The 16,186-nt window shown below is 48.8% G+C and overlaps 1 protein-coding gene across 1 annotated transcript in view; it reads right to left on the bottom strand.

Annotated features, from left to right (window-relative positions):
* The window catches only part of CAMSAP1 (calmodulin regulated spectrin associated protein 1), a 98,492-nt gene extending 84,040 nt beyond the window's left edge, over window positions 1-14,452 (bottom strand). The window contains exon 1 of the mRNA XM_023227645.3: window positions 13,928-14,452. Within this exon, the coding sequence (XP_023083413.1) occupies window positions 13,928-14,087 (160 nt within the window). The 5' untranslated portion in view covers window positions 14,088-14,452. The remainder of the gene's footprint in view (window positions 1-13,927) is intronic.
* Window positions 14,453-16,186: the final 1,734 nt, after the last annotated feature.

Raw genomic sequence — 16,186 nt, 5'->3', positions numbered from 1 at the left:
AAAGAAAGAAAAGAAGAAAAAAATGAAAAGAGAAAAAGAAAGAAAAGAAAAGAGCAGGAAAGGCAGGAAGAAAGAAAAGGAGAAAGGAAAAAAGAAAAGAGGAGAAAGGTAAAAAGAAAAGAGGAGAAAGAAAAGTTATAGAACAGAAAAACATAGTAACTAAATTTAACTTTATACAATGGACTGATGAACAAATTAGATACAGACGAGAGAATTAAAGCATCCTGAGTGGAGAACAATGAGACAGAAGAATGGAAATTAGAGCAGAGAAGACAAGTAACATACACTGTGTCACTGAAATGTAATTGGAGGCCTACGAAGGAGAAGAAAAAATGGGGCAGAAACAGTAAACATATAATGGATGAGAATCTTCCAATACTTGTAAAACTCATGAAACCATAGTCTCAAGAAGCACTACAAAATGCCCGCAGGATTCAAAAAAAAAACTTCTACAGACCAAAGAACTCACAGTAATACTGACGAAATCGAAAGACAAAGAGAAGATTTTTCAAGCAGCCAGAAGGAATTTCTGGCCAGGACAAAACGGCACAGACTTGTCTCTCCCTGCTCCCCTCCTCTAAGCACAATCACAAACCCTGGAGAGAACCCAAGAGACAAAGGAGGACTCTGAAAGGTGGAAGAGGAAGGCAAACTGGCTTGGAGCCCCAGGACTGGAGGACCAACATAGCAACAGGGTGTTCTTATGACCCCCACCCACCAGGAGGTGACCCAGGCCTGATGCTTCCTGACTCCCTGCCTAGCAACAGAGGCAACCCAGGTACACTTATTCTGGCCTGGATCAAGTGGGAGTCCCACCTACCACCCCAGGTGAGCCCAAGCCTTACTAAGAACCAGCAGGCAGGGACCACAGCAAGAGAGCACTCAGCCCAGAAGCACTCTCCTTCCCCATCGGGCGGACCTGAGACACCCTCCCACAAACTAGACACACCCTGCACCAGGGTAATCCAGCAAGTGGGACCACCATCACCAGCATCTGGCTTAGGAGGCACTCTCCTTCCCCAATGGTCCTGGGACTCCTCTCCCCACTGAGGGAAGCCATCCAGCTGAGGGGAGGGGTGGACACCGGCACAGGAGCCACACTCCACGCACCTGGTGGTGATGCTGAAATGTTCCAGCCCTCAGAGGCAGGGGTACAAAACAAACACCCAGCCTGGGAAGCTCTTGGTCCTGTGCGCAGAGACTTCCGTGTCCACCCAGAGGCAGCATGCTGCCCAGCCTAGGAAGTTCCTGCTGCCCTCGAGCAACATCAGCAGGGACCCGTGGGAGCCCCAGGGGAGAGGCTAAGTCCAGCGACTGAAAAAGCACCACAAAGGCTAGGAAGGTCAGACCATCACCAGAACCACAGTCACAAAAGTAGGACAGGCCTGCATGCTAAACCTCAACAAGGTGACTGCTGCTAAAATAAAACCAGTACCCATAGCTTCCCAATAAAATAGCCAAAATGATCGGGAAGCCATCAGAAATGACTTTAACCAGAGGACAATGAACTGGCACAAACACCATGATAAATCAAATGTTGGAACTATCTGACAAGATTTTAAAGCAACTAGCATGAAATCACTCCCAAGTAATCACAAATTCTCCTGAAACAAAACCAGAAAATTTCGGTAATGAGAGCCAAATGAAGAACTGGAAAATATAGTAACAGACATTTTAAAACTCACTGGATGGGCTGAGCAACAGCTGAGATGACAGAAGACAGAATCACTGAACTTGAGGTCAGATCAAGAGAATTTACCCAATCCGAACAACAGGCAGAAAATGCAATGAAGAAAAGAAGAACAGAGCCTCCGAGACCTGCGGGAGAATAACAAAAGATCCAACGGTTCTATCGCCCGAGGCCAGATCAAAGAGGAGAAAGAGCAACAGAAAGAGAGAAAATCTTCCCAAACATGCTGAATGACACAAATGAATGAAATGTTTTAAGAAACTGAGTGAACTCCAAAAAAGATAAACTTCTTTAAGAAATCCACACCAGGACACATCATGACCATACTTCTAAAACTAAAGACAAAATATTTTGAAGCAGTCAGAGGGGAATGGCACGATACATACAGGGGAACACCAACTCCAATGACTATGACTTCTCATCTGAAGCTATGGAGGCCAGAGGCAAGTGGCACAGTTTTCAAGTGCTGAAGGAAAATAACTGTCAATCAACCACAAATTCCACAGCCAGCAAGAGTATCCTTAAAAAAATGAGAGGAAATAAAGATGTTCTCTGTTGAAGGAAAATAAAATAATCTGTCAAACCTTAAAGAATGGCTAAAGGAAGCTGTCCAAACAGCAAGAAAATAAGGAATCTTGGAGGACCAGGAAGAAAAAATAATGGAGATATGTGAGTAATGAGCAAACACAAGAGACTACCCTCCTGATGAGTTTTTTAAATTACACACAATGACAAAAATTATAACACCGTCAGACGGTCAAGACAGTGGTATTTAAAAGTGGGGAGAGTAAGGGCAGCTAAATGAAAAAAAGGTTTCCACATTTCACTGACAACAGTAAAAAAAGGATATCAATAAACTGTTGTAAGTCACGTAAGTGTACCGTAATACCCAGAGCAATCACTAAGAAACTATACAAAGAGATACACCCAAAAACAATATAAATAAGTCTAGATAAAATCCTAAAAAATGGTCAATTAACCAATAAGAAGTCAAAAGAAGAGAAACAGGAACAAGAAACAGAGGAAACAAACAGAAAACAAGCAATAAAATGTCAGGCTCAAGTCCTAACATATCAATAATAATTGTTAACAATACAATGTTATTAGTAAATGTAAATACTCTAAATACACCAATCAAAAGACAGGCTAGTAGAGGGTAGATTAAAAAACATGACATCATTACACGCTCTTTACAAGAAATACACTTCAAATTCAACAACTTAAGTAGGTTAAAAAATAAAAGGAGGGAAAAAAAGATATGTCATGCAAACACTTTAAAAAAAAAAGAACTACATTAATAAAGTAGAAAAATTATGAGAGCAAAAAGGGACATTACATAATGATAAAAGGATCAATCTACCAGAAAGACCTTAAAATCCTGAAAGTTCATGCACCAAACTATAGAGCCTCAAAGTACATGAAAAAAGTTGACACAGCTAAAAAGAGGAACAGACAAATCTACAAGTATAGCTACAGACTTCAACACCCTCTAGACAGAATTACTAGACATAAAACCAACAAAGATATAAATTAGAACACAACCAACCAGCAGAATACAACTGATAGAGCACTCCACCAAACAACAGCAGAACACTCATTTTTTTCCAAATGCCCGTGCAACATTCACTAAAAGAGACCATATCCTAGGCCACAAAACAAACCTTAACAAGTATAAAAGAACAGAAATCAAACTAGGTTATCTTACTGAAATCATATGGGAAATAAGAAGACAACACAGGAAAATCTCTGAACACTTGCAAATTAGAGTTTGAAATCACTGAGGAGTGCTGTGGTCTAAGTGTTTTCTTTCCCCCCAAAATTCATGCTGCAACCTAATCCCCAATGTGGCAGTGTTGAGAGGTGGGGCCTTTCAGGGGTGATTAGGTCACCAGGGCCTCACTCTCGTGAATAAGACTAAGGAGGCTTGAGGGAGCCTCTCCCTTCTGACATATGAGGACGCTCAGAAGGTGCCATCTAAAAGGAACGGGCCCTCACCAGACACCAAATCTGTTGGCACCTTAATCTTGGACTTCTTAGCCTCCAGAACCGTGAATAATCAATTTCTGTCATTTATAAATTACTCAAAAGTACAGCAGTCCCCTCTTATCCCCAAGGGATAAGCTCCAAGACCCTCAGTGGATTCCTGAAACAAAATACATACATATTGGGCTCAGTACTATACTTTCCTACACACAAAAAATTTTTTGAGACAGGATCTCACTCTGTTGCCCAGGCTGGAGTGCAGTGGTACTGTAATCTCAAATCCCGACTCAAACCATCCTCCCACCTCAGCCTCCTTAGTAGCTGGGACTACAGGCCCACAGCCACCACGCCCAGCTAATTCTTTTTTTAATGTGGAGACTATGTCTTGCTATGTTGCCCAGGCTCGTCTCAAATTCCTAGACTCAAGCAACCCTCCTACCTTGGCTTCCCAAAGTACAGGATTACAGGTGTCAGCCACCACACCTGGCCCTCAAAACATCTTATTGTACTATACTCACACTTCTTATGAGGACGTGAGATGAGAAAATGCCTACATGATGAGATGAAGTGAGGTGAATGACATAGGCGTAGTAGTGACCTAGCTTTAGGCTACTCCCAATCTTCTGACGATAGGTCAGACAGAGGACTGACTATCTGCTTGGGGAGATCCTGGGTCATCAAGCCATGACGATGTCCACAGTGGGATGTCAACAGCAGACGGTATCAATGACTTACGAGGACAGCATATACAGTGTGGACATGCTGGACAAAGGGATGAGTCACGTACCAGGCAAGATGGTATGAGTCATGACTCAGAACAGCACGCGATTTAAAACTTATGAATTATTTCTGAATTTTCCATGTAATATATTCAGGCCACAGTTGACCAAAGGTTACTGATAAGAGATGACTACTATATTTTGTTATAGCAGCCCAAATGGACTCAGGCAATGCATCAAAGAAGTAGTCATCAAAGGAAATTTTTAAAAAATACCTAGAACTGAATGAAAATGAAAATACAACACATATGTGGGATGCAGCTGTGGCAGTAGTAAGTGGGAAATTTATAGCACTAAACTCTTACATCAGAAAAGAGGAAAGGTCTCAAATCAATAATACGAGTTCCTAGCTCAGAAACTAGAAAGAGAAGAGCAAAATAAACCCAAAAGCAGCAGAAGGAAGGGAGACAGGCATGGCTACAAAAGGGCAACAGAAGAGGTCCTTGTGGGATGGAATGATCTGCACCTGGATTAGATACATGTCAATAACCTGGTGTAATATGATGTTATGATTTCAGAACAAGTCATCATTAGGGAAACTGAGTAAAGGGTACCAAGGATCTCTGTATAGTATTTCTTTAAAATGCATGTTAATATACAATTGTCTCCAACTGGCCAGGCGTGGTGGCTCCCGCCTGTAATCCCAGCACTTTGGGAGGCTGAGGTGGAAGAATCACTTAAGTCCAGAAGTTCCAAACTAGTCTGGGCAACACAGTGAGATCCCATTTCTACAAAACTAAAATTGTTTAAAGAAAAATATATACATACACAATTAACTCAAAACTAAAATTTATTTTTTTTAAATTAGCCAAGGATTTTAAGATACTTCATAGAAAAAGGTACTCGAATGGCAAATAAGCATATAAAAATGCTCATCATTAGTCATTGGGAAATGCATACAAAAACTACGGTGAGATATAACCCATCCACTTAAATAACTAAAATCAAAAAGACTGACATCATCAAGTCTGGCAAGGACGCAAAGCAACTGGAACTCACATACACTGCTGGCCAAATAAATAAGTCACTTTGGAAAACAACTGGGCACTTTCTAAGAAAGTTACACATATGTATCTTATTATTACCCAGTAATCCCAAGCACAGCTGTTTAAGATAAATGAAAACATCTGTCCACATACATGAATGTTCACAGAAGCTCTATTCATAATAGCCAAAAGCTGGAAAAGTCCCCAGATAATCACCAACAGATGAATGGAGGTATAAAATGTGAGCTAGCCATACCATGGAATATTACTACTAAGCAAAAAAGATCTACACAACATGAATTTCAAAAATACTACGCCAAGTGAAAGGAGTCAGATTAGACGCACACAGGAAACTCATCTGCAGTAACAGAGCAGGGCAGTGAAAGCCCTGGGTGGGTCCCACTGGGGAAGGGCACAAAGGAAACTCAGGAGGTAATAAGAATGCTCTGTCTTGATTGTGGTTGTGGCCACAGTGGTTTAAATTCCTCAAACTGGCCGGGCGCGGTGGCTCACACCTGTAATCCCAGCACTTTGGGAGGCCGAGGCGGACGGATCACGTGGTTAGGAGAATGAGACCATCCTGGTGAACACGGTGAAACCCCGTCTCTACTAAAAATACTAAAAAATTAGCCGGGCGTGGTGGCGGGCGCCTGTAGTTCCAGCTTCTTGGGAGGCTGAGGCAAGAGAATGGCGTGAACCCAGGAGGCCGCGGAACTTGCAGTGAGCCAAGATCGCGCCACTGCACTCCAGCCTGGGCAACAGAGCGAAACTCCGTCTCAAAAAAAAAAAAAAAAAATTCCTCAAACTACACTCTTAAAACATGTGTGCTTTACCACATGTAAATCACACCTCAGTAAAAGTGGTTCTCTCAAAGGTCCAAAATGGCCAGACGCGGTGGCTCACACCTATAATCCCAGCACTTTGGGAGGCCGAGACAGGAGGATCGCTTGAGCCCAGGAGTTCGAGCCCATCCCTGGCAGAACTTGTCTCTACTTAAAAAAAAAAAAAAAGGCCAAAACAAAAGTCAAGTCTTCACTTTATGCCTTACAATGGGCATTAACCATTGTATCCTAGCAGGGACTTCTCTCAAAAGCTCACATTTCATACATCTCTCCCCTCCTCAGAAATCTTCGGTGGTTCCCTAATTCATCAATCGGCTCCTCAAAGCATTCCATGCTCTGGCCTCAGCACTTTTTTCAGTCTAATTTTGCCTTCCAACTCTGCAGCCTCTACCCCCACGGGGCCACCAGCCTTTCCCACATCGTGTGCTCATCACGCACTCCCCTCCACTTCCCCCTATTGTCTTTGCTTCTCTTAATTCGTTCCCTTACCTCCATCTGATTCTCACACACCTAGACTACAAACTCAGTTTTCACTCTAATGGTACATTCTAGATTCCCTCAGGGGAGTCTCCCTCCCTCTACTCCTCCCCTGTTCTGCCAGTAGCATCTGCCCTTTAGAGAGCCAGGCTCCTCAGCCTGTCATTATGGGTCTCTGTACATGCGGACACTTCCATCACTACAGGAGGCCTAAAAACGATGCTAAGGGCCCCACAGTTCAAAATGTAATGCCCAACTGAACTCATGTAAGTTTAATTCTTTTTGAGACAGGATCTTGCTCTGTCACCCAGGCTGAAGTGCAGTGTGACAATTATGGCTCACTGCAGCCTCGATCTTCTGGGCTCAACTGATCTTCCCACCTCAGCCTCCCAAGTAACTGGGACCACAGGCATGCACCACCATGCCCAGCTAACTTTTACGTTCTTTGTAGCGACAGAGTCTCACTCTGCTGCCCAGACTGGTCTCAATCTCCTGGGCTCAAGCAATCCTCCCACCTCAGCCTCCCAAAGTGCAGAGATTTCAGGTGTGAGCCACTACATTCCGCCCCCAGATATAAGTTTAATTTTGACTAGTAGAGTATGAAGTAATGGGAGAAGAGTGACTGGGGAATAGTAAACCACTTTAAGAAAAAGAGGGCCGGGCATAGTGGCTCACGCCTGTAATCCCAGCACTTTGGGAGGCCAAGGTGGGCGGATCACGAGGTCAGGAGATAGAGACCATCCCGGCTAACACGGTGAAACCCCATCTCTACTAAAAAAAATACAAAAAATTAGCCGGGCATTGTGGTGAACGTCTGTAGTCCCAGCTACTCAGGAGGCTGAGGCAGGAGAATGGCATGAACCTGGGAGGCGGAGTTTGCAGTGAGCCGAGATTATACCACTGCACTCCAGCCTGGGCGACAGAGCAAGACTCCGACTCAAAAAAAAAAAAAGAAAGAAAGAAAAACAGGACTAGGTGGGAGCTCAGGAAAGCCAGAAATAGAAAAAGCTCAAAGATCTTTCTTTCTTTTTCCTGAGACAGGGTCTCACTCTCTTGCCCAGGCTGGAGTGCAGTGGCGTAGTCTCGGCTCACCACAGCCTCCACCTCCTGGGTTTAAGTAACTGTCCTGCCTCAGCCTCCTGAATCACTGGGATTACAGGCGCCTGCCACCACGCCCCGCTAATTTTGTATTTTTAGTAGAGACAGGGTTTCACCATGTTGGCCAGGCTGATCTCCAACTCCTGACTTCAGGTGATCTGCCCGCCTCAACTTCCCAAAGTGCTGGGATTACAGGCATGAGCCACCACGCCCGGCCTCAAACATTTTTTCTGTAGTGATAACAAAAGTTATGAAAGCAGAAAAATGCTATGAAATAATGACTAAATATCCTTGTCAAGGGCACCATCATTCCTATGTCTGGGCTCCCCATGGCAGTCCAGCTGACCGTAACTCACCCTTGGCTGCCTCCCACACCCAACTGTCAATCAGTCCAGCTCCATGGATTCAGCGTGTATATCTGCTGCTCCGTCTACCCTTCCTATTCCCTCTGCCGACAGATAGGCAGGTCCATCCGGGCGCAGTGGACTCACTCACTCACTCAACTCATACCTGTGATCCCAGCACTTTGGGAGGACAAGGTGGGTGGGAGCACTGCTTGAGCCCAGGAGTTTGAGATCAGCCTGGGCAACACAGGAAAACTCCACCTCTACAAAAAATAATAATAATTAACCGGACCTGGAGGTGCAGGCCTGTGGTCCTAACTGTGATCCTAGCTACTCGGGAGGCTGAAGTGGGAGGATCACTTGAGCTCAAGGAGGCCAAGGCTGCAGTAAGCTATGATCATGCCACTGCACTCCAGCCTGGGCAACAGAGCAAGACCTTGTCCCAAAAAAATGAAAAGAAGAACAGCCAAGTCTTTGGCATTTCCAGCCTAACGACATCAGCTCTCAGGTAGTACACCTGTCTATGGCCTCTACCCACTCCAACCTGCTAAAAACATCTTCCCAGGCTCGCTCTCTCAGCACGACAGCCCCCTACTTAAAAGCCCTCCCAGGCACACATCATCAAAGAAATCCCTAGCACCACAAACAATCTGGCCCCAGACTATTTTCCAAACTAATCACTTACTATTTCAGTCCACAAATCCTCCACCTCAACAAGGTTAATCTGCTCGGTACACCCGAAGACACCTCTCCTCTGCACAGGGCTGCAGCCAGCCGCCCTCCCCTCCGCTCTTGGGGGCTAACCATTCAACAAGTACTTGAGCACTCTGTGCTGCGGACACAGCAGTAAGTGGGACAACCACAATCCCTGGCCTCACAGAGACGCACACATAACCAGGCAGCAGGTGGTTCTCAGGACACCTCTGCACAGGAAAGGTCATGCTAGCTGGACCAACCAGCAACTCCCACAGTATCCAGTACCACCTAACAGGTGCTCAGGAAGCATTTGAAGATGCTCTGTAACCCCCATCTCGGAAACACCCAAATCCCTTGTCAAGAACAACCAAAGACGATTTAAATATACAATCTGAACTCATAAACCAATCATCTGAACAAGTCATCACCTTCAGAAATGTGGCAATGTGCTCACAAGTGTGCTGCCACCTAGAGCAGGCTCTGCACACCAAGACTCCAGCCACTGCTGCCCTCCTGCCAGTGCAGGGAGGACGAGGCACAGTGGCTTCATGGCCAGTTCTGGAGTTGGAAAGGGGCTCTGAGCACAGATTTCATTTTAACCAAAAGTCACTACAACGAAATATGGCGACCCTCCGGAGTTCATTACAAAGGGGTTTTGCTCATCACATCAAGTAAGCAAACCGGAGTCTAAACTCCTCTTGTTGCCTACATAACGAAACTGCTGGTCCCTGAGATGGGGACTAAAATCCGGGCTTCACAGGCCACAGCATCCTCACACTGATTTCTTAGTTCCTAACATGGTTTCCAAATCAGTAGTTCAAATTACTCTAGCAAGAGTGAGCAAAAAAGGAGGAGGGGACTAGACAACTCCTCCCAACAGTGTGCCTCTGGGCAGGCCATGTGGCTTCTGGGCAGGGCCATGTGCTGTCAGTAAGGTGAGGGGATGAACTCCCGAGCCCTAAGCTCCCATCCAGTGCCCTAGGGTTCAGGGCAGCTTAGCTCTGCAAGCAAAGGGAAAACCTGGTTTCCACTGAGCTACACTACAACATCCTTGCAAAGAATGGAGTGCATGCTAGTACTTGCCCCGGGTTGTTTTTTAACATTGTCCTTGGGAGATAATAAAAGCTTGCTCTCCACATAGTTCCCTGAAACCAAGGCCTAGATACCTCTCTGAGTTTCCTAAGGGCATGTATAAAATGCACAGTGGCCAAGATCAAGGCCAGGACTGCACTGCTCTAGTCCAGCATGCTATGCTGTAAAATAAATGGAACTTCAGCCACCCTTCTCAACTTCTTTCACCAATTTATTACAACTTTCACTCAAACATCATCACAAAATGTAGTGACTAAGCAGGTTCTGCACCTTCTTACAGACATTTTTAACCGGACAATTTCCAACACGTCCAATACATTATTTCTTTAAAAAATGGAAACACTGTCAATGAAACAAGAGAGTTACCAAAAGAAAGGGAGAGGGGACCTAAAAATAAAAGCCTAAGGCGGCCCACAATTCTTGGCTGTGGCCCCAGAGACAAATGAAACTGGAGGAAGTGTTTCTGCACAGCCATATGCCACAAGGCCTCGCCAAGGGCAAGCTCTCCTGAGCCTACCCACTTACTACAATGGCCCCAGGAACACCAAAACTCTCAAAAGGCAAATGCAAAGCGAGACAGCAGCCAGCCCTGAAGTTTTAGCATGCTTTCAATCTTTACACAAAGGGAAGATTTAGCAACCTAATGAACAACCCTCTAACAAGTTAAACATTTAAGCCACTTTCACCATCATACCCCCAAAAGCGATTTCCGATTAAAGCAGCCATATTGAAAGAACCATGTCCGATTAACTGCAAACTAAGCTGGAGAGGCACATGGAGACATTCAAAAGAAGAAACAGAGCAAAAGGTGCTGGATTAGAAGTGTTGGGGGGACACACACTATCCTACCAAAACCCCCTCCCCACTCGGTCTCTTACAAGACACAAGCACACTGGGTAACAGCGAACCTCACACCCAGGCTGTGACCCCCCCCAGCAACATAAATCACTTCAGCTGAGCTGAGGCAAGTCTTTCGGTCATCTGAATTGGGATCTCTGCAACCTGTAAATTTAAATAAAGATTCTCAATTTTTACACAGTTTTACACAGGACGGCCAAGTGCGGTGCCTCACGACTGTAATCCCAGCACTTTGGGAGGCCGAGGCAGGCAGATCACCTGAGCCCAGGAGTTCAAAACTAGCCTGGGCAAATAGACCCCATTTTTACAAAACTAAAAATTGTTTAAAGAAAACCCCCATGTCTACAAAAAATACAAAAGTTAGCCAGGTGTGGTGGTGACTACTCGGGAGGCTGAGGCGGGAAGATCACTTGAGCCTGGGAGGCAGAGGTTGCAGTGAGTTGAGGTCACACCACTGCACTCCATCCTGGCCGACAGAGTGAGACCCTGTCCCCTATGGAAAAAAAAAAAAAAAAAAAGGTAAAAAAGAAAATTACACAGGAAGCTGAAGCAGGAGGATCACTCTAGCCCAGGAGTTGGAGACCAGCCTGGGAAACACAAGCAGACTCCATCTCAAACTCCTGGCCTCAAGTGATCGCCCCACCTCTGTCTCTGATTCACTAGAATTATAAATATAAACCACCACACCTGGCTTAAATTTTTTTTTTTTGTAATTACATACGCTTCCCTGTCCCCTCGGCAAAAAGAAGTGGAAACCAGCCAGGCACGGTGGCTCACGCCTATAATCCCAGCACTTTGGGAGGCCAAGGCGGGCGGATCATGAGGTCAGGAGTTTGAGACCAGCCTGGCAATATGGAGAAACCCCGTCTCTACTAAAAATACAAAAATTGGCCAGGTGTGGGGGCGCACACCTGTAACCCCAGCTATTCGGGATGCTGAGGCAGAAGAATCACTTGAACCCAGGAGGCAGTGGTTGCAGTGAGCTGAGATCGCACCACTGCACTCCAGCATGGAAGATAGAGACTCCCTCTCAAAAAAAAAAAAAAAAAAAAGGTGGGGGGGAACGGACCTCCTGAAATCAGGGTCTGACGTGCAAAGGCACTGTCACCCACCAGTAAGGGGCACTCCAGTCTCAGCTCCTAAGATGGTATCCAGTCTTCCCCAGCTCCTGTTCATGCTTCTTTTCTTTAAATGCCCACCTTTTAATAATTCCAAAACTTGAAAGCCCATTTTAGTATAAGATTCTGAATTCATTATCTGATGAGTCAACAAGTATTAAAGAGTGATCTGGTACCGGAACTGAAACTAGACGAACCCAATACTAACACAGAGACATGCATATTTATTGCTGGATGGCTGACAAATTCCATGCTGAATGCCAAAACTAAATGCAACGACATAAAAATGCATGCACCTTGCTGAAGACATTGGAAAGCAGATCACGAAAGTTTTTTATAGCAATTTGTCTAACATCCGCTGCCTGAGCCCTCAGCCCCCTCCACATATAAAATCTTAAAAAACATGCAGGAGTAAAACTCTGTGCTCGGACCCCAGGAGCCATGCCCAAGAATGCCCTGGGCTCCACTGCATCCGCGGGAGCCCAGCCAGCGCCCACGAGCAGCTGCGGTGGATGGGCCTCGGTGGGACACCCACAACAGGGGAAAGAATGCAGTGGAAAAGTATAGATGAAGTCGAGAAGAACCTAAGAACATAACGCGGAATCATGGAATAACAAAAGCCAGTCTCAGAAAGAGACATCACTGGCAAAGGTGTAAAAACTAGAGTTAGTGGTGTAAGCACATACGGCAAAATACAAAGAAAAGCACAACAGTGAGCAACACAAGGTGTGAGGCAGGTGAGCTCATGCAACCTGCAGTGACTGCGAGATAGCCAAGGCCTGCTCGCGGATTGTTGTCTGCACCTGACTCGAGTTTTACACATACATCTTAACCAATTCCGTTCTCAAAAACTCATGTGAACTCTTGGATGTAGCAGTGTTTCTTCATCATTACAACACAGAAACTAAGGTTCCACTGAGCCAGTAAACAAGAACTGTAAAACTGAAAACTATCAAAGAAAGGAAAAACTCTTTCCCAAGTACTACTTACACAGTACAAAAACCAGTTTGAAGTAAGGCGAGGTATTTAATCCCTAAAACTTACAAAACGCGTTTGTCCTTATGACTAACTAGAGTCTAGCTGGGGCACAGGCCACTGTCAAACAGGGTAACGCCTGCTCAGCGTTTTCCAAACTGGTCAACTGAACTCTTCTCTGGAATGGCTGTCTCCTTTAGTCTTACTCTAAAAAGGTTAATTTTTCACCAGGATAAAGGCAAATTTTTGAAGAATGCTTCAAACGAAAAGAGGATTACAGAAATATTAACCCTTAATATGGTACCTGAAACAAAGCACCTGAAATTAATAAAGAAGTCAGCCACTTATGAGAATCACCAGGTCTGTCCTGTTCCCGGGGCACGAAACAGAAGCGTCTTAATCCACTAAGCACATTAGGGCCTAACAAATTGCACTCAGTAACAAGGTTACCTAGTTCTTCCAAACAGGAATTAAGCAAAGGGGATCATTATGATTAAGCACAATCCGCGGAATACGCAATTTCTAGTTGGGGAATTCAACAGCTGATGGCTTGTAAGCATCAAAATTCGTAACAAGTGAAAGGCTCGGAATCACAGGTCCAGCACTTGACGATGCCCGGCGCGCTGGGAAGCGGCGTCTCAGACAGCGGCCCCGCGTCCCCATGGTCCCTCCCTGCGCCCAAAACCGGGCAGCTCCCTCCCGCCGCCGCCGCCAACGGGAGGCTGGGGGCACTCCCGAAATAGGAGCGGAAGCCCCGACCCACGCCGCCCTCCGCCACGGGGACGCCCACTCGCCAGGTGACCGCGTCCCCACGCTCCCCGTTGCCCGGGCGCCGCCGGGATCTCGGAGGCGACCAGCCCAGCCCCGACCCTGTGCGGACGCGGCACAAAGGCACCGGGCGCGGACCCCGACCCGGCCCGACCCCGGCCGCGTCCCCCGGCCCCGGCCCGCGCCCCTGACCCCCGCCCCGCGCCCCCCGCCCGGCCCACCTCGGCCGTAGGCCTTGGCGCAGATCCACTGCAGGTTGGCGGCGATCTTGGCGCGCGCCGCGTCGTAGCGGTCCAGGGGCACGAGGTCGGCGGCGCCGTCCGGCGGGGCCTCCATCTTCCTCCAGCCCTCGGCGGCGGCGCGGCCGCCGGCGTCCACCATCTGCAGACAAAGGGCGAGGCGGCGGCCCGGCCGCAACAAAGACGCCGCCGCCCCTCGCCGCGCCGGGCCCGGTGCGCCCCGAGCCCCCACTCGGCCCCGCAGCCGGCCTGCCGGGAGGGGCGCCCGAGCGCGGCCCCCGCCTCACCTCACAGCCGCCGCCGTCGCCGCCCCCGCGGCTGCTGCATGCTGCGGGCGCCGAGCCCGGGCGGAGGAGGAGCCGAGCCCGCGGCCCAGAGAGGCGGTGGCAGGAGGGCGCGGGCCGGGGGCGGGCGCGGGCCGGGGGCGGTGGCAGCGCGTGCGCGGCCCCGGGTGAGCGGCGGCGGCGACAGCGGCTGAGGCGGCGGCCAAGGAGCGAGGGCGCGCTCACCGCCCCGGCCTCGCACAGGCGCAGTAGGCACCGCCCGCCACCCCGCCCTCGACCCCGCCCCCAGCTGCGCTCCTTTCTCGCGCCCGCCCCGCCCCTTCCCGCAGGCGCAGTAGGCACCGCCTGCAAGCCCGCGCCCGCCCCGCCCCTTTTCGCAGGCGCAGTAGGTGGCACCCGCCGGCCGGTGCCCGCCTCGCCCCTTTCCGCAGGCGCAGTGAGCGTCGATCCGCCCCTCTCCGCCCCCTTTCGCAGGCCCAATAGGACCCGCCCCGGTCGGCGTCTGCTCCGCTGCTTCGCTCACGTTTTGAGGCCTGCGGTGCGGGGCGCGGGATAGGCGGCGCGGGGTGGGCGGAGTGGGTTGGCGGCGGGGACCCTGCTGAATCCGCAGCAGCCATCTCTCCGCGCCATGCCTCCTCCCCGACCCTGGCTCGTCCCACCTCAGCCGCAGCCCGGCCCCCTGGCTGGCCGAGCTCTCGCCGCCTGCGCCCTGGGGACCTCGTGGGTGTGGCCGGCGGCGACCTCGGCAGGCGACAGACCGTGGACGGCCACCAGGTGGACGTACCACGGTCTCCAGGCCCCAGTCCCGGTGCAGGGAAGATGGGCGTTTGGACCCCTGAGGCAGAAACAGGTGCAGCGCAGCCGGCGCATCCCCCGGAAGGGACGCTGACTTCGTTCCCTTGGAGCCTGCGTCCGGGCCCGCGCTGGGCTGAGAATTACGGGAACGCCGTGAGAGTTTGCATTCCGAGGATTTGGTCTGAGAACCTCACGGCCGGAATAGAGAACTGCCCCCGGGAGAGCCGGCCCACGTGCCGCCCACCGGCGCCTTGACGGCAGGGAGAGGTGGAGCTTCCTGGGAGCGGGCGCCCGGCGCGGGGCTCCCAGCCTGTCTGTACCTGGTCCAGACAGCCTGTGCCCGAGTCGGAGCGTGTAGGAAATGCTGAGTGCCCAGAGGACCCGGGCAGTCCATCATTCACATACCAACCCACGTGCACGCTTCAATTCAACGTTGAAGCCGTTTGGGGCTGGGCTTTTTTGATGACTTATTTGAGTTGTAGTTTTTTGGTTACTAATTGAGACTCTTGTTATAGGTCTGTTGAGATTGTCTATTTTTTTTTTTTTTTTTTTTTTTTTTTTGAGTCAGCCGTCTGAAAAGAACACGAGGTGGACAGGGCGGAACGGTCAAGGAGAGGAGGGCACTTATTTGAGCAAAGACCGGCGGGAAGTGGGCGTCGAGGGTGAGGATATCTGCAGAAGAAGTGTCTTGAGCACGGGGCACGGCAGACAGAGCCTCTGAGACACGAGAGCCTGGAGTGTAGGAAACAGCAGAGGCCGCTAAGTGGAGAACCCAGGAGCTGGAAGGACTGGTGGGAAATGGGAGGTGGGGACATGGAGGGATGCGGGCAGGTCCTGCACAGTCAGAACTGTGGCCCCTTCTCTGCAGGAAATGGGCAGCCTTCGGAAGACTGAGCACAGGGAAGGATGTGACTAAGCCTTTAAAAGGGTCATTCTGACTCCTGGGTGAAGAACAGACTAGGAAGGACTGAGAAGGAGGCAGGAGGCCATCCACTGTCAGATGGGATGTGGAGTATGACCCAGAAAGGTCAAGGGTGACTCCAAGGGCTTTTTGTGTATTGATCTTTTATCCTGCAACCTTGTTAAACCCGTTTATTAGTTCTTCTAGTCTTTTAGTGGCATTTATTAGTTCTTCTAGTCTTTTAGTGGATTCCTTGGGATT

The sequence above is a fragment of the Piliocolobus tephrosceles genome, chromosome 14 (genome assembly GCF_002776525.5).
Source record: "Piliocolobus tephrosceles isolate RC106 chromosome 14, ASM277652v3, whole genome shotgun sequence".
In the NCBI taxonomy this organism is placed as follows: domain Eukaryota; kingdom Metazoa; phylum Chordata; class Mammalia; order Primates; family Cercopithecidae; genus Piliocolobus; species Piliocolobus tephrosceles.
This window is presented reverse-complemented; position numbering and strand designations above follow the sequence as displayed.